The 20,063-nt window shown below is 39.5% G+C and overlaps 1 protein-coding gene across 1 annotated transcript in view; it reads right to left on the reverse strand.

Annotated features, from left to right (window-relative positions):
* Positions 1 to 20,063, reverse strand: part of LOC126162041 (nucleolar pre-ribosomal-associated protein 1) — a 176,291-nt gene that overhangs the window by 76,117 nt on the left and 80,111 nt on the right. Inside the window, exons 7-10 of the mRNA XM_049918273.1 lie at positions 14,059 to 14,220; positions 11,039 to 11,323; positions 9,328 to 9,639; positions 3,827 to 4,157 (exon numbers count right to left, since the gene is read on the reverse strand). Coding sequence (XP_049774230.1) covers positions 3,827 to 4,157; positions 9,328 to 9,639; positions 11,039 to 11,323; positions 14,059 to 14,220 — 1,090 coding nt within the window. The remainder of the gene's footprint in view (positions 1 to 3,826; positions 4,158 to 9,327; positions 9,640 to 11,038; positions 11,324 to 14,058; positions 14,221 to 20,063) is intronic.

The following is a 20,063-nucleotide window of genomic DNA, read 5'->3' on the forward strand; positions in this document are numbered from 1 at the left end:
TATACATTTCAGGCTTGTGAGTGCTTCGTTTATTGACATGTCACTCCTCAGGAGTTACTGCAAATGGTACTTCATTTCCGCCTTACCATCTTTTCAATACTGGATAGCAGAAAATCAAACCTGACTACAAATTGACCATGGAGCAAAGTATGATACTTAACTTCCTTAGTTGATTTACTGTAATCAAAATCCACATCGTAAAGCTGCTTGTGATCATGAGATTCTACTTACAACTCTCTTTCCAACCACATTGAATATCTCATTTGAACCAATAAAAGAAACAATGTCTCAATACAGCTGTAGCTTGATGAAGTGACTTGTGACAACAGAGCTGCCAGTGTGTAGCTCAGCTTACACCTTACCTGGATTCATTAATCAGTGACAGATTACGAGAAGTTGATTTTGACTCCAAATCTCTTATCTACACTCCTGGAAATGGAAAAAAGAACACATTGACACCGGTGTGTCAGACCCACCATACTTGCTCCGGACACTGCGAGAGGGCTGTACAAGCAATGATCACACGCACGGCACAGCGGACACACCAGGAACCGCGGTGTTGGCCGTCGAATGGCGCTAGCTGCGCAGCATTTGTGCACCGCCGCCGTCAGTGTCAGCCAGTTTGCCGTGGCATACGGAGCTCCATCGCAGTCTTTAACACTGGTAGCATGCCGCGACAGCGTGGACGTGAACCGTATGTGCAGTTGACGGACTTTGAGCGAGGGCATATAGTGGGCATGCGGGAGGCCGGGTGGACGTACCGCCGAATTGCTCAACACGTGGGGCGTGAGGTCTCCACAGTACATCGATGTTGTCGCCAGTGGTCGGCGGAAGGTGCACGTGCCCGTCGACCTGGGACCGGACCGCAGCGACGCACGGATGCACGCCAAGACCGTAGGATCCTACGCAGTGCCGTAGGGGACCGCACCGCCACTTCCCAGCAAATTAGGGACACTGTTGCTCCTGGGGTATCGGCGAGGACCATTCGCAACCGTCTCCATGAAGCTGGGCTACGGTCCCGCACACCGTTAGGCCGTCTTCCGCTCACGCCCCAACATCGTGCAGCCCGCGTCCAGTGGTGTCGCGACAGGCGTGAATGGAGGGACGAATGGAGACGTGTCGTCTTCAGCGATGAGAGTCGCTTCTGCCTTGGTGCCAATGATGGTCGTATGCGTGTTTGGCGCCGTGCAGGTGAGCGCCACAATCAGGACTGCATACGACCGAGGCACACAGGGCCAACACCCGGCATCATGGTGTGGGGAGCGATCTCCTACACTGGCCGTACACCACTGGTGATCGTCGAGGGGACACTGAATAGTGAACGGTACATCCAAACCGTCATCGAACCCATCGTTCTACCATTCCTAGACCGGCAAGGGAACTTGCTGTTCCAACAGGACAATGCACGTCCGCATGTATTCCGTGCCACCCAACGTGCTCTAGAAGGTGTAAGTCAACTACCCTGGCCAGCAAGATCTCCGGATCTGTCCCCCATTGAGCATGTTTGGGACTGGATGAAGCGTCGTCTCACGCGGTCTGCACGTCCAGCACGAACGCTGGTCCAACTGAGGCGCCAGGTGGAAATGGCATGGCAAGCCGTTCCACAGGACTACATCCAGCATCTCTACGATCGTCTCCATGGAAGAATAGCAGCCTGCATTGCTGCGAAAGGTGGATATACACTGTACTAGTGCCGACATTGTGCATGCTCTGTTGCCTGTGTCTATGTGCCTGTGGTTCTGTCAGTGTGATCATGTGATGTATCTGACCCCAGGAATGTGTCAATAAAGTTTCCCCTTCCTGGGACAATGAATTCACGGTGTTCTTATTTCAATTTCCAGGAGTGTATAATGGAATTCTGCCAACTACAAACATCATGATATACAATTTGCCATTATGGAGCATGTACTACCATCACGATGAATACAGCACAGAATATTCTAGAAAAGCTCCAACAGAAACTAGTGAGGGCTAACCAATGTGCAGCACAACATGACAAATAATGAAGTTGATTGATGTTGATTAATTAGTGTTGTGAGCTGTGTAGTAGACGTTACAAAGTTTTCTGTAGTTACAAATATAACTGTGTAAAACAGTCTTGGTCTTATGTTACTTATATCTCCAACCAAGGTTTAGGTTAGATTGGAAAGTGGCAGCTTGGTTGAGAGTGTGGCATAGCTCTGCGAGATCTTTACAACGCTTGTTGCAATTGTAGCAATTCCAGTGTATATAAGATGGACTTGACCCAGAAACTGATTTCCATTTTTGTACCAATGCACATGGAGGCTTTTTAAACAGAATTCTGGGTTGTGTGCTAGTGATGTGTCAGCAATCTCACTACTCCCACCATCAAACTGACCAGGGTCAAGCTTGATCACCCATTGAAGATCACAGTACTCATCAGGTGCAGTCATCTTGATTATTTACTTCACAATCTGAGGCATTTGGATTCCTCCACCTCGAAACACCACAGTATCTTATTTGTTTAGGTGTAAACTGTTCCTTCAACATAGTCTTTAATACTGCAACCCCCTTGGCATGCTTTTCATTAGGCCTTGTCCTCCATCCTCCTATGTAGCAACAATAGTTAACTTACACCTGTGTGGCAGCAAAAAATTCAGGGTTCGAGTTTGAAAGTTGATATTTGAAGATATTTTCATTAGCAATACAATGATACAAAGAATGAAGGATGATGCTAAAAATTTCCTGATCACAAGACTGGATGTCAACATTCTGTGTCTCGTGAAGTGGTGGCACGACATCCCATTGACACTCATCCGTTCATAAGAACAAAATGTTATAATTCACAGCTTGGTTAGTATTAACTTACGAGGACAGGACTGACCTGCACGAAGTTTCACCCTGTTCTTTCTGTTTCATGATCAAAGACACAAATACAGCACAGCACAATATCACACCTCATACATACTCTTCACAGTAACCTGCACAAAAAATTTACACATGATAAACCTGACATGCAATCAATTAAACTGATGTTAACTACAAATACTTTTACCATGATATAACGGTAGGTAAATAAATACGAAAACCACCTTCTGTACATGCTTCTGTCCCCATGTCATTTCTTTAGAGTGAATGGATATGTATGTAGGTGAGATTGTCATTGTAGAAATGTATTTCTTTAAATACTGATGATTTAGGTTAATGTCCTTTACATGGCAGTTCGTAATGGTTATGTTTTTGTTGATACATGGTTTTTGTTAAATGTGTGTCACCCAGTGTCTTACCGGCCTGATGAAATTATCAATCTCAGAAAATAAGATATGAATTTTCCTTCTCCAATAGGGAAAAAAGAAAAAAAATGGGCACAGTGGAAAAGAAATGCAAAGCCAAAACCAGGGGCAGAGGGAAAAAGTCAAAGATAATGTAATATGAAATAAACACAGCAAACTGGAAAATAATAGATAACTTGATCCTGAAGAAGAGATTCAGTTAGACAATGTAGGAAAAATGCAGTCAGCAGATTAGGAAATAAAAGTATTTCGCTGCCAGTAAAAATTCTGCATGCCTGCCTTAGCACATTCTGAACTTTCATGCAAGAACTCAAGCTAAACCATGGTTGGTTACTGAAAAAATATAATTTAGTTTAACAACTACATTGCAGTGCAGTCAGAGACTTTACTGATACTGCAAATGTTGCATGGTCTTTATTGGACCATCACTGAAATTCCACAAGATTTTCAAACAACATACGAAAATGAAGAGCAAGTACACTGTCAAAATACTGTGAATTTTTAGTGACACCACAAGAGGACATTTGTTCAGAGTTTCAGCAATAATAAAACTAGTTTTCAATACTACTAACCATCCAAGAGCTCCTGCAAGGAACCAGCAGGAACATGATGCAAGGCATCTGTCTGGAAAGTAGAGGCTTCTTCTTCTGCACTTTGTAAAATTTTCAGATAACTAGCAGAGTCATGTGCTAGATGCTGAATTGTGTTCACAATGAAGGAAGCAACTTCTTGCTGACTATCAGGCACCATTGTAGTGTAGCTGTGTAGCCAAACTGGCAACTCTCTTTGTGCACCCTCTAGTTGCCCTGATGCCTCAAACAGTGCAGAAAGTGCTTGCCTAGCAGGTTTAGAGCCTTGGGCCACTAAACTGAACAGAGCTAGTGATACTTTTCTGAAGACCTCCTGCAAAAATAAATTAAATTTTCTTGAAAATTAATAACTGGTCTCCTGCAAATGAACTGGTAGGTAAAACACAAAATATACAATTCTGTAGTGGACAAAACATGTGCGCATTATTAGCAAAAAAACTTGGGTGAAAATCAACAAATGAAATGTTGTTGTTGTTGTTGTTGTTGTTGTTGTTGTGGTCTTCAGTCCTGAGACTGGTTTGATGCAGCTCTCCATACTACTCTATCCTGTGCAAGCTTCTTCATCTCCCAGTACCTACTGCAACCTACATCCTTCTGAATCTGCTTACTGTATTCATCTCTTGGTCTCCCCCTACGATTTTTACGCTCCACGCTGCCCTCCAATACTAAATTGGTGATCCCTTGATGCCTCAGAACATGTCCTACCAACTGATCCCTTCTTCTGGTCAAGTTGTGCCACAAACTTCTCAGTTTAAATTTTCAGGTCTTTACATTGATAAAAACTTAACTGGAAGTCACATCTTGGAGCTATTATTAAACATCTAAGCTCTGCAGCATTTGCACTGCAGATAATACTAGATTTTAGAGCTGAAAATGTAAAAAAAGGTGACTTACTTTTCCTATTTTTATTTACTGATGTATGACAGCATCATATACTGGGGAAATTCTTCATTCAGGAAAAAAATGGTCACCACACAGAAGCTGGTAATAAGGATAATATGAGGCATCCAATCTAGAACCTCTTGTACACAGCTCTTTAGTGACAACAGTCAAATAGGACAGTTGCTCCTTTATGAATTTCATTGTCAACAATAAATCACAATTTGAAAATAACAATAAAACTCAAAAATATAATACCAGAAGGAGAAATGAGTTATTCTAGCCACCACTCACCCAGACTGTGACATAAAAAGGAGTGATGCATTCAGAAATGAAAGTCATTGACCACATACCCCAAGTTATGCGAAGAATCTGACAGACGCTAGAATTTACTTAATAACACAAACTTCAACCATGTCTTGTTGACAACTAGTTCTACTCCACAATATAATTTCTGACTATATAATAAAATAAAACACATAGGGGTGTGTGTGAGTAATTGTATTTCAAATAAGGTGCTGTGAAAAATAATCTAAAGGTCACTCTTGTCGAGTCCATGTTTACGTGAACATCAGAGAAACCAGTGAGACAACATTTTGTGAATGTTCATACATAACAATGTGGGCCAACAACATAGATAAACTTAACTCACTAAAGGTCAACAGATGTTAGCAGCATTAATAAATGCTACAATCTCACAATCAACAATGATATGCTTTAAGCACTTATCGTTGTCAGTGTCTCAAATAAAAACCAATTTTTTAAGCTCTCATTGGTCTCAGTGTCTCAAATAATAACCGATTCGCTCCACATCATAGTGAGACATTACAATTATGATCCCTGGAACATGCAAATAACTAATTAATGATTTTTACTGCTTACATTAGACTTCACTTCAAGATTCCATATCTCAAAATTATTTCAAGCAATGCAAGAAGAGATTTTCAGATCTCTAAAATGGGAATTCTCAAAGGAATATCCCCTTGTCTTGCTTATGATACTGCACAGGTCTGTTTTAAGTAACCTAGGAATGAATTATGATACAACTAAAATAATGTGAGAATACTAAAAATAAGAACAATTAATGTAGAGAATCATTTGATCAGTGTTACTACTTAGAGCAGTAAAAGATGACTAGATGGAGCAAAAAATAAATAAATAATAAAAAATAAAAACCAGGAGAATGGCCTGGTAAAGAAAAACTAGTTTTCAGAACTAAGCTTACAATGTGTCTTACACTCGATCTGTATCACCAGTTTTGAGTTTTAGGAATGACATAAGGACTTTTAGGGTGGAAGTCAATAATGAGTAGTGGGTTCTCCACAAGCAATCGAAAGATGCACACTGAGAACTACTAGGAGATATAGAAAAACAAACAATACTTTTCAGATCACAGACTGTAGTGGAAGACATAATTAAGTGATTTTTGAAGTTTTCGTTGGGTAATAATATTGCTCGAGATATCAGGATTGCACTCAAATGATGTTGACTTCTTGTCTTGACATTTCAGTAGACAACCATGCAGGAGAAATTTGTGACTGGAGATTCCTGAGTCAAAGTGCTATGTTTACAGGGTGTTACAAAAAGATACGGCCAAACTTTCAGGAAACATTCCTCACACACAAAGAAAGAAAATATGTTATGTGGACATGTGTCCGGAAACACTTACTTTCCATGTTAGAGCTCATTTTATTACTTCTCTTCAAATCACATTAATCATGGACTGGAAACACACAGCAACAGAACGTACCAGCGTGACTTCAAAAACTTTGTTACAAGAAATGTTCAAAATGTCCTCCGTTAGCGAGGATACATGCATCCACCCTCTGTCGCACAGAATCCCTGATACGCAGATGCTGACCTGGAGAATGGCGTATTGTTATCACAGCCATCCACAATACGAGCACGAAGAGTCTCTACATTTGGTACCGGGGTTGCGTAGACAAGAGCTTTCAAATGCCCCCATAAATGAAAGTCAAGAGGGTTGAGGTCAGAAGAGCATGGAGGCCATGGAATTGGACCACCTCTACCAATTCATCGGTCACCGAATCTGTTGTTGAGAAGCGTACGAACACTTCGACTGAAATGTGCAGGAGCTCCATCGTGCATGAACCACATGTTGTGTCGTACTTGTAAAGGTATACGTTCTAGCAGCACAGGTAGAGTATCCCGTATGAAATCATGATAACGTGCTCCATTGAGTGTAGGTGGAAGAACATGGGGCCCAATCAAGACATCACCAACAATGCCTGCCCAAACATTCGCAGAAAATCTGTGTTGATGACGTGATTGCACAATTGCGTGCAGATTCTCGTCAGCCCACACATGTTGATTGTGAAAATTTACAATTTGACCACGCTGGAATGAAGCCTCATCCGTAAAGAGAACATTTGCACTGAAATGAGTATTGACACATTGTTGGATGAACCATTCGCAGAAGTGAACCCGTGGAGGCCAATCAGCTGCTGATAGTGCCTGCACACGCTGTACGTGGTACGGAAACAACTGGTTCTCCCATAGCACTCTCCATACAGTGACGTGGTCACTTTACCTTGTACAGCAGCAGCTTCTCTGACGCTGACATTAGGGTTATTGTCAACTGCACGAAGAATTGCCTTGTCCATTGCAGCTGTCCTCGTCGTTCTGGGTCTTCCCCAGTTGCGAGTCATAGGCTGGAATGTTCCGTGCTCCCTAAGACGCCGATCAATTGCTTCGAACGTCTTTCTGTCGGGACACCTTCGTTCTGGAAATCTGTCTCAATACAGATGTACCACGCCACAGCTATTGCCCCGTGCTAATCCATACATCAAATGGGCATCTGCCAACTCCGCATTTGTAAACATTGCACTGACTGCAAACCATGTTCGTGATGAACACTAACCTGTTGATGCTACGTACTGATGTGCTTGATGCTAGTACTGTAGAGAAATGAGTCGCATGTCAACACAAGCACCGAAGTCAACATTACCTTCCTTCAATTGGACCAACTGGCGGTGAATCGAGGAAGTACAGTACATACTGATGAAACTAAAATGAGCTCTAACATGGAAATTAAGCATTTCCAGACACATGTCCACATAACATCTTTTCTTTATTTGTGTGTGAGGAATGTTTCCTGAAAGTTTGGCCGTACCTTTTTGTAACACCCTGTATATCAAAATTTGGTGTGATGGCATGTGCCCATAGGTCTTGACCACATGACCACCCTCTGTTAAATTTAGCACTCTGTTTTAAGGTGTGCTTTATCTAGCGTGTGGTAGGAAAAGTGTGTCAGTGTCACTGCATGCATGCCCTCTATCAAACTGTAGGCCTGTAGAGTTAAGAAATGATAGTCAAATGCAGAAGATTGCCACCAGATGTGAAACTATGCATTTAATTTTGTCTTCATAAAGAAATTAAAGAAATGGCAGGGCCCATGCCTTGTCCAATTTAAGGCTGTCATTTCAATTAATAAGGTTGCTCACCACACTACCACAGCTTCTATTGGTGTGGAATTTTTGGTATAAACTTAGTGTGTGGTTCAGCATTCACCAATAGTAAGTTTAACCTCTAGCAGCTGCCTGGTTCGCACCCAGAATGTTGAGACAAGAAGTCAACGTCAACTGACTGCAACCCAGAAATCTTGTGGAATAGACCGAATTATGACTATAACGAAGATGGCATGGCAGTGGATAGGACATGCAAACAGGTGAATGGATGGCAGAAGGAACAAGAAAGTTGTTTGCTGGATTCCAAGTTAAGAAAAGATTTAAGCAAAGATCTACTGAAAGACAGTATTTCAAAACATGGAAGCGTATAGCAGAAGACAGTAATGCATGGAGAAGCCTGGAGGAGGTCTTCATCCAGCAGTTAATGTTAACGGCATTTATGTTTCGTAATGCACTAATCTCTACTTTGTCACAATATCGACAAATACTTAATACAGAATACAGCACTGGACAACACAGTCCAATAATGATCTCGTACTGCTGAGCTTACTTCAATAATGACTCATGCCTCCACCCTTCATCACTGATCTTTCACCGCATTTAATTCAACAATGAATTAAATGCACTGAAAGATCAGTGACAAGGGGTGGTGGCACAATCAGATAGCCTAATGGTGAAGACAACTGCTTGAAATAAGAATGAAATATGTTCCTGAGTCCTGGTTTGGCACAAACTGCCAATTTTCACAGCATATTCTCCAATCTGTATAATACTTTTAAAAAAAGAGGGGGTAATCTAACAGGTTTTCCAGAAAGCCATTTCTCTTACCTACATTGGAGTGTGCTTTCCTTACACACTCTGACTAGTATCTACACTGCATTTATGATTATAAGATGTCAACTATAAATGAAGTTTGTAACTTCTGTTTATTCTGTGTATCATCTTGCTTTTACATACCTAAATTTTAAATTGGTATGTTACTTATTAAGAATTGCAACTAATGCAACAGAAAAAAGTGAAACAGAAAAAGTGCTGTACAGCATTATAACTAAACTTATTTCAGAAGTCTTCAAGTGCAAACCTTTTGAACATCAATTTGTCATATTCTTACCATTTCCACTTTAATTAAGCCACTGATCAATAAAAAAGGAGTGGATAACATCAAATAAAACTCACCGAATCAGGCTTTAGAATGGAGCTGTCAGTGGACAGTGAAAGAAATGTAGCTCTTGCCAGCATAAGTGGGAAATCCTTGTTGGGTTCTAATTCCAGCAGATTAGGCAATAATGAATGTATCCACTGTGACATAACAGCTATGTCAATTAGCTGCGGACACATTTGCTGATACAGCAGAAGCAGCTGGAGCAGAGCACATTCATAGTCACCAGCGTCTGGTAAAGATGGCCCATCATTCCTATCATCTTGTCCAACAAGGCTATCATCCTGTTTTCCCCAGGTCTGATGAATTAATTGTGCATCTGGAAGATGCTGAAATTAAAAGAGAAGTCCATACTCATTTCTCTTTGTTGCTCAAATTCAAGAATTTTACTAGAAGGAAACATATATTCATTAAGGATCAAAATAACCATTTTAAATTAGGCACAGAATGGCTGGACCGTTCTTATCCTCACAATGTGAAATTTCTAGTACTGCCAACTAAGTCAGTTAAAGTAGAAAATAGAAATCCTTTTAGCAATCCTAAACAACTTGCCTCACTCAGATTTACTATCTTCATGATTTGGACCTGTCGCAAGAACATATTCTGTCAGCTATTTAATCCAGAATAAGACATATCGTTAACTAAGTTACTTGGGAATTTGTGAGATGTTATTAATCCTTTATACAGTTAATGCTTTTTTATGAACTCACTATTCACTGTGAAGGAATCCATCTGATCTGAATCAGTTAATATTACACACCATCAACCATTACTATAGGCACTGATGAGTAACAGACTATTGGGCCCCCGCCTTTCCTATAATTATTTGGTGACAACCTTTATAATCTAGTATGAATGCATATTCATTTTATGATGCTCATTATTTGCTATGGTACTGAGAAAACCCTGCAACTCTGGAATCCCGTTTTTAGTAGGTGTAAGCTGCCCCCCCCCCCCCCCCCCCTCCCTCTCCACCCTCGGGAACCATAGTTTCTGCACTTATGGGCATCTTGCATCACAATACAAAGCTTTAAGGCAACAAAGCAATTCCTTTTTAAATATGTTTTTTAGTTGAACACATTATAACCTTTCTGAAACTGGCTTTTACTTTCTGCCAAAAATCCGATTAAAGAATAAACATAATGAGAGTAAAACTTTTACTAACTTTAGAAAACTATTGTATAATATTCACTTGTCAACTTCAAACACTTTTACCACTGTCTGCTATAGTAAAATGAATTTTTAATATAGATTTATGTTGACAAAATTGAAGTATAAAATAATTAGTAATTCTGCAATGGCGATAAGTAAAACATTCACCTGCAGAAGTGACAAGAAAATGGAAACAAATATACTTGTATAAAATTGTCAAGAGAAACTCATTTTGAAAATAAATAATAGCAAAAAGGAAGGAAAGAAGGAGGATTGGGTTTAACACCCCACTGACATCGAGGTCATTAGAGACAGAGAACATGATGGATTGTGTCACGAATGGCAAAGGAAATCAACAGTGCCCTTTCAAAGGAATCATCCAGGTATTTTCCTGGAGCGATTTAGGAAAATCACGGAAAACTTAAATCTGGATGGGATGGATGTGGGTTTGAACTGTCAGCCTATCGAATACAAGGCCAGTGTGCTAACCACTGTGCCACCTCACTCAGTAAAATAAATATTAGCCTTAATGTAATTAGATATATGTTCTTTATCAGTAAGAGGTAAGAACTGTACCTGTATAAGGTAGGCTGACACTGCATCTGCAGATAAACTCACTCCCCAATGCAGTAACTTCATCTGATAATACCTCAGACGTAAAAGAAGGGACACTAGCAGTAATACAGTCCGATGTCTGACAGCCAAATGAGAATGAGTGACACCAGCTTCACCCACAACTCTCAGTGGCACAGTAGGAACTGTAAGAGTTAGCACCAAACTCAACAGTCGGTTGTCATGTGCATTTTTGTGTGCAGATTCAGCAAATGATTTCAGATGCTCTGGCTCTACAGATGTTACTACCTATTTAAAATAAAACAAAACAGATTCAAACTCTTTTAATGCACAAGTATGAGATACAATCTTTAAGAAATAATGAATTACAAAAAGTGTTTCCTTGCTGTCTGTAAACTCTCAAAAGTGACACACACACACACACACACACACACACACACACACACACACACAGTCTTTTATTCACTGTGCATATGCTTTGTACTGAATAGGTACAATGCTCTAGTCAGATTTTTACATAGGTTACTTCTTATGTTACTTCTGTAAATGATGATTCTGACTAGATTTTAGACCACAACTGTTTGTCTATGCTGCACCTACCTTTTGATGATAAACAGATTGTCGTCACATCTGCTAGTTTCTGGAAGCTAGGATACATTTCTTGGGCAAAATTCCATGAAGGAGGCAGCAGGAAAGGATTAGAGGGCATTCAATAAAATGATGCCAGCAAAAGATGAGAAATAAAAACAATTAATATGAGTAGAGACTGGGTAGCTGTCAAATTCACAGCAGCTGCAGCACAGCTAGGGCTAGGGGGGCAAGGACAGTAACAGTAGGAGTTTTAGTTGTGAATTCCTTATTTCAGTGAGCAACAAGAGGTAGTTGAGAGCAGAAAGGACTGAGGAATATTTTTTACTTGAACAGAGGAAATGGGGAGCGGGGGATAATCCAAATAACGCAAGTCATAAAATCGTTGTTTGTGGTGGGTAATTTAAATGATTTACTTCATTATTGTTGATAGTTATATGGGCAAATATTCATCCGCATGATCAAATGGTTAGTTGTGATGTCCACAGATACTGCTGCTCAGAAATTGCATTTGAACTGCTACTCTCTCATGTCCTTCCACTCTTTATGAACTCTATCATGTGGCCAGAACATGACTGATGTAGGAATTAGTAGGTGAACACGTGGGATAGGTGTTAAACTTCGATTGTTTACAGGGTTATTACTCAGGGCAAGGTTTGTATATCAGACAGCAATATATAAAAATATTGATATATTGGAATCAGTTACGTTACGTGATATCTGTCCAGCTAATATATCAGTAACATTAATATTTTGTGGCAATACTCAGATAATATTATAACCATTATCAACTCATAATAGAGAAAACTCATCTCGGCTTTCTTTTTAATATTGAAATACTTACAACATAAGACAGGTAACTACAGTTTTTTTGCTTATAGCTTTTTGGAGATATTTTGACTGTTGGCAATTGTGCATTTTCATATCCTCATCTCACTCAAAAATACAATGTAAGGTTGGAAAAATGTAATTCTTTAAACCTCTTCCATTTCCATTGTTCGTTGACTGTTGTCTGTTTATATTAGTGATATTGGAATGTGAACAAAAGAAGGGTGGGGCGTGGGGTGGGGGGGTGGGGGGGGGTGAAGAAATGCCTCTCAAAAAGTGATTTGCACAAGTATTTTACATATAAGTGCATAGTGTAGTAAAAGTGTGAAGTGCAGTTATTGTAAGACATTACTCCAAACTTAGAATCTGTATTATTATTATTATTATTATCAGATTTCTCTATTCATACATAAAAATAATGTATAGCCTGACTTTTAAAACTAATTTTTTGGCACCGCTGTATCACAATCCAATATTTTTCATTTGATTAATTGATGGCCTTGATATTTACTATGGCAGTATTCAATTATATCAAATATCCATATCTGTCTTTCGATAGATATGGATCCCAGGGTGCACGGGGTTAAGGGGTAGAAATGGTGTAATTACATACTGCTTTGAGAATAAGGTCTTGAGGTAAATTTAAGCAACACATTTCTCATTTAAAGATACAATGAAATAAAGTTATGGTGGAGAAGAAGTGTTGTGCTAAACAAGTATGAGGTAGTACTGTGTCATGAGGAGGGTGCTGAAGGGCATGTTCATGGAATTATCTGGTGAATGGCAGTATACGACATGGAAAATTTTGTTTATGGATCACACGGAGGAACATTCTCTTTGTCAATAAAGGCCTTGGCAAAAACTTTGGCTTACTGCGTGGAGACTTCTTATCACTGCATCTGAGGCATCCATTCCGTAAGTATGGTGCCTTTTTTATAAGGAAAATGGGACAGCTATTCAACTTGGTTTAATGTAATCAGATGTTATTTTGAAGCCATTAAACAGGCAGAGATCAAAGAGGAGAAAGCTGGCTTATTAAGATGATGAGGATTATCAAGAGCAATCAATTTGGCAAAAGACGACAAGGTTCTGAAAGAATAAGAAGAAAACCTCTTGTTCACTGTGGATCCAAAACTTGGTGATGGATTCAATGAACACTAACCTAATAAATGGTTTAAATAGTGTCCAATGACAGTAAATCCCTCAGTGAGGGAACTACTGGCACAGGACATAGCACTCAAAATAACAATACCGGTCTGATTTAATTTACTAAGATCAAATCTGTGAAACTTCATTATCTAGTCATATATTACTATATAGACATTATCATTTGTAAAGAATTACATATATTCATATGATAATTTCATAATTTCTCGACTTTTTTTCTCTGTGCTACTAATGCAGTTATGAAGAGTAGTTGGTACAGCACAAATTACTCCAGTGCACATTTGGAAAAATTTGCACAATTACTTCAAAATAGAAATAATAATGACTGTGGAACATAAATACAATGTCACAACAAAATCAACTATTGAACAAAGGAGAGAACAGTACATATGCAGAAATTTTCTACGGGTACTTATTCCATTCAGTTGCACACAAAATACCTTTTCTACAAAAGAAACTGTTTTCTCCCATTTTATTGACGGCCTCGGTGGAAGAAAAGATTCTGTGTTTGCCAGTGTACTTTTGACTAAATCTGGACACAATTGTAATATTTTTACAACTAACTCTGATGTAAAAACATTGTCCCAAGGCTGATCCAACCCCTGTAAATAAACGAGAAAACAACGAGAAAATTAGCAAATTACACATTCATAATAAATTCACTATATTTGAGCAAATTCTAAATAAAATCTACCAAGAAGAAAGATTATAACTAATATAAAATAGTGCAGATATTTAATAATGACATACATGTCGCTGGCACATATGATCAGTTTCGTGCTTCCAGAAACAGAAACAATCTCAAATTCCAAGAATCTTTTTTAGTATATTTTTTATGAGATCTCTTTCTCTTTGAAGTGAAATGTTAAATACTATGTTCTGTTTGTTGCCACTCAGTTCAGCAAACCAGAGATGCACAATAGACCCCACAGTGTACTGTTTTGAATGTTGTACAGTTACTAGTGTTATTACAACAACATGTGTGTGGCTGCCTACTACTAAGAATATCTTTCTTTTGGAAGATTAGTAAATGCCTTGCATTTTTTTAAAAATATTAACATTTACTGAAGTACTTTTGTGCAAATATGACATGAAGTGACACTTGGTACGAAGACAGACAACTTGACATTGTACAGAGGGTGTGTGTGAGTGTGGGAAAGGGGGGGGGGGGGGTGCACACACATTCTGATGAACAATATAAATTCAATAGTTTAGTAACAATATCTATTTTTATAAGTCTGTTTGTCATTCTTGATCTGTCCTCATAATACTGTCATCTTCTGCCCACTATTTTCGATTACCACAGTAAAACAAAATTTCTTCTTCCTGTTCTTGTTCTTCTTCTTTTTTTATTGTCTTCTTCATTTTCAATTTTAACCTCTAACATTTGTGATGTTACCCATCTAGTGCATGGTATATCCCCTTATCTTCTGCATTAACATTTATACTCTTCAGATTTTATGGGTAATGGCCCATAATTAATTTTTTCCCCGTATGCTCATACCACTTCAAATGCTTTATGTTTATAGTTCTCTTATTTTTTCATTTAATCCTGTCTGTTGTGTCTGTCTTCATACAGCTTTTCATTACTGTAAGTAGTCTCATTTCTACTACTTTGTTCCTCGTAAGGATTTAGTTTACAGTCCCATATGTAAGCATGAGGACTGGTACTGTCTTATTGGATTTAATTAAACTTATGAAAAGGATAGATTGTTACTTACCATATAGAGGAGACACTGAATTATAGACAGGTGCAACAAAAAGACTGCTATACATTTGAGCTTTTGGCCAAAAGGCCTTATTCTAAAATAGAAAACCCACATACATTCACACAAGCACAACTTGCACACACATGACTGTTGTATTATGGCTGCTGAGGCCATACTGCCAGAGACAGTGAACAACTATGAGTGAATTGCGCTTGTGTGAATGTGTATGTGTTTCCAACTTTAGCATCACAATTGGCCTCATCTTAATACAGCCGTCAGGCGTAATAACATGAGACTTGGGGGTGCGCTGATGACAGAAGGCATGAGTCACATTTCAGTGGTGTCGGTGGAGTCTATCAGCAGGACCGGTTTCACTAGACATGGCCTGCACCTCAACAGGTATGGAAAGGGGAGGTTGGCAAAGCTTATAGGTGACAGCATAGGTGGGGGTGGTGGGATCACTCATGGAAAAATTCCGGTAGTTGTGGGTGTTAAGAGCTGTACCTTTTTTAGACTGAAGTCAGCTGATAGCTATTCCTGCTTAACGGAAGTCTCTCTAACAAAGAAACCACTTTCGACAAAGCTTAGGTATCCGATTAATGAGGGAATTAGTATATTTCATCAAAATATACAAGGTATTAGAGATAAAGTTAGTGAACTGCTTATAGATATTGACTCTGAAATTATTGGTATATCTGAACACTGCTTAAATAAGGAGATAATTCAGAGGCTTCCTTTACCAGGATACAGGTTGGCTAGCAGCTTTTCTAGGAGCTCTTTGCGGTGTGGGGGAGTAGCCATGTATGTGAAAAACGGTATTCCATTTGAGTCAATTGATGTTTCAAAGTACTGCACTGAAAAGGTGTTTGAATGTTGTGCAGGTGTGGTTAAATTTAGTGGAGTTAAACTTCTTACTGTTGTTATTTATAGATCCCCAGACTCCAATTTCGTAACATTTTTGCTAAAGCTAGAGGAAGTTCTTGGTTCACTTTATAGAAAATACAAAAAGTTAATTATATGTGGTGACTTCAATATCAATTGTATAAGTGACTGTGCAAGGAAAAGGAGGCTGATAGATCTCCTTAATTCATATAATCTTATGTAAACCGTATTCTTTCCAACGAGAGTGCAGGGGAACAGTAGAACAACCATAGACAATATTCCTCATTACTAGAAGGGCATTCTGTTAGCAAAAAGGTGAATGGCCTTCCAGATCATGATGCACAAATTTTAACTCTAAAAGATTTTTGTGCTGCAACACATGTTAAATATAGTTATCAACTTTTTAGGAAAGCTGATCCAGTTGCTGTAGAGACCTTTGTAAACCTTATCAAGGAACAAGAGTGGCAAGATGTTTATAGTGCTGATACAGTAGACAATAAATATAATGCTTTCATCAAAACTTTTCTCGTGCTCTTTGAAAGTTGCTTTCCGTTAGAACGTTTCAAAACAGGGTACTAGCACAAACAGGCAGCCTGGGTGGCTGACTAAAGGGATAAGAATATCTTGTAGGACAAAGTGGCAATTATATCAAAACAGTCACAATCTAAATGCAGCAGCCCATTACAAACAGTATTGTAAGGTGCTTAAAAAAGTTATTAGGAAGGCAAAAAGTATGTGGTATGCAGATAGAATAGCTAAGTCTCAGGATAAAATTAAAACCATATGGTCAGTCGTAAAGGAAGTGGCTGATCTGTAGAGACAGGTCGAGGATATTGAATCAGTGCATAGTGGTAATGTCCATGTTACTGATAAGTCGCATATATGTACAGTATTTAATAATCACTTTCTGAATATAGCAGGTGAACTAAATAGAAACCTAGTCCCAACAGGGAATCATATAGCGCTCGTAGAAAAAGTGTTCCGAGACTGTTACCTGAAATGCTCCTCCATGATACTGACAAGAGGGAGATTGAGTTAATAATTAAATCACTAAAGACCAAGAACTCTCATGGATATGACGGGGTATCTAGCAGAATACTGAAGTATTGCTCTATGTATGTTAGCCCAGTACTTAGCCATATCTGTAACTTTTCCTTTAGGAGTGGTTGGTTTTCTGACCGATTAAACTACTCTGTAGTGAAGCCACTTTATAAAAAGGGAGGCAGGGATAATGTTGACAATTAGAGACCTATTTCTATGCCATTGGTGTTTGCTAAAGTTATCGAGAGGGTTGTATATACAAGGTTACTGGAGCATTTAAATTCACATAATTTGCTGTCAAATGTACAGTTTGGTTTTAGAAATGGCATAACAACTGAAAATGCTATATTCTCTTTTCTCTGTGAGGTTTTGGATGGATTAAATAAAAGACTGCGAACGTTAGGTGTTTTCTTTGATTTAACGAAGGCTTTTGACTGTGTTGACCACAAAATATTACTGCAGAAGCTGGACCATTATGGAGTAAGGGGAGTAACTTACAATTGGTTCGCCTCTTACTTTAAGAACAGAAAGCAGAAGGTAATTCTCCGCAATATTGAGAGTGGTAGCGATGTTCAGTCCCAATGGGGCACTGTTAAGTGGGGCGTTCCCCCAAGGGTCGGTGCTGGGGCCACTGCTGTTAATGTAGTTCATGAAATAAGTTCGTGGCTTGTGGGAAATAATTTGATGCTAAATCACTGTAAGAATCAGTTTTTACAGTTTCTAACTCACAATTCAACAAGAACCGATATTTTGATCAGACAGAATGGGCATATTATAAGCGAGACGGATCAGTTCAAGTTCCTAGGCGTTCGGATAGATAGTAAGCTGTTGTGGAAAGCCCATGTTCAGGATATTGTTCAGAAACTAAATGCTGCTTTATTTACCATTAGAACAGTATCTGAAGTAAGGGACAGTTCAACACGAAAAGTAGTCTACTCCACATATTTTCATACGCTTATGTCATATGGTATTATTTTTTGGGGTAATTCTTCCGTTTCAAAAAGGGTATTTTTGGCTCAAAAATGGGCTGTTAGAGCTATGTGTGGTGTAAGCTCGAGAACCTTTTGTCAAACTCTATTCAATAGTCTGGGAATTCTGACATTGCCCTCACAGTATATATTTTCTTTAAAGTCGTTTGTTGTTAACATTATTAGCTTATTCCCAAGAGTTAGCAGCTCTCACTCAGTTAATACTAGGCAAAAATCAAATCTGCATGTGGAATGCACTTCCTTGACTCTTGTGCAAAAAGGAGTGCAGTATTCTGCTGCATCCATTTTCAATAAGCTACCACAAGAACTCAAAAATCTTAGCAGTAGCCCAAACACTTTTAAGTCTAAACTGAAGAGTTTCCTCATGGCTCACTCCTTCTATTCTGTTGAGGAGCCCCTGGAAGTGCTGAAAAATTAAGCAAATTCCAGTGTTACATTGTTGATTTTCTTTATTTAAACTTACGAATTGTCGCCTGAATATGTTTCTTATATTTCATTTTATCTGTTTCCACTATTGTGTTATAATTTCATGTATTGACTCGTTCCATGACCATGGAGCCTTCTCCTTAATGCAGTCCCACAGAACAATAAATAAATAAAAAAATATGAACATAATAGAGGGAAACATTCCATGTGGGAAAAATATATCTAAAAACAAAGATGATGAGACTTACCAAACAAAAGCGCCGGCAGGTCGATAGACACACAAACAAACACAAACATACACACAAAATTCGAGCTTTCGCAACCCCTGGTTGCTTCGTCAGGAAAGAGGGAAGGAGATGGAAAAATGAAAGGATGTGGGTTTTAAGGGAGAGGGTAAGGAGTCATTCCAATCCCGGGAGCGGAAAGACTTACCTTAGGGGGAAAAAAGGACAGGTATACACTTGCACACACACACATATCCATCCGCACATACACAGACACAAGCAGACATTTGTAAAGGCAAAGAGTTTGGGCAGACATGTCAGTCGAGGTGGAAGTAAAGAGGCAAAGATGTTGTTGAAAGACAGGTGAGGTATGAGTGGCGGCAACTTGAAATTAGCGGAGGTTGAGGCCTGGCGGATAACGAGAAGAGAGGATATACTGAAGGGCAAGTTCCCATCTCCGGAGTTCTGACAGGTTGGTGTTAGTGGGAAGTATCCAGATAACCCGGATGGTGTAACACTGTGCCAAGATGTGCTGGCCGTGCACCAAGGCATGTTTAGCCACAGGGTGATCCTCATTACCAACAAACAGGGTCTGCCTGCATCCATTCACACGAATGGACAGTTTGTTGCTGGTCATTCCCACATAGAACGCTTCACAGTGTAGGCAGGTCAGTTGGTAAATCATGTGGGTGCTTTCACACGTGGCTCTGCCTTTGATCGTGTACACCTTCCGGGTTACAGGACTGGAGTAGGTGGTGGTGGGAGGGTGCATGCGACAGGTTTTACACCGGGGGCAGTTACAAGGGTAGGAGCCAGATGGTAGGGAAGGTGGTTTCGGGATTTCATAGCGATGAACTAAGAGGTTACGAAGGTTAGGTGGACGGCGGAAAGACACACTTGGTGGAGTGGGGAGGATTTCATGAAGGATGGATCTCATTTCAGGGCAGGATTTGAGGAAGTCGTATACCTGCTGGAGTCATTCAGAGTCTGATCCAGTCCCGGAAAGTACCCTGTCACAAGTGGGGCACTTTTGGGGTTCTTCTGTGGGAGGTTCTCGGTTTGAAGGGATGAGGAAGTGGCTCTGGTTATTTGCTTCTGTACCAGGTCGGGAGGGTAGTTGCGGGATGCGAAAGCTGTTTTCAGGTTGTTGGTGTAATGGTTCAGGGATTCCGGA

This window comes from Schistocerca cancellata, chromosome 2, assembly GCF_023864275.1.
Source record: "Schistocerca cancellata isolate TAMUIC-IGC-003103 chromosome 2, iqSchCanc2.1, whole genome shotgun sequence".
NCBI classification, from domain to species: domain Eukaryota; kingdom Metazoa; phylum Arthropoda; class Insecta; order Orthoptera; family Acrididae; genus Schistocerca; species Schistocerca cancellata.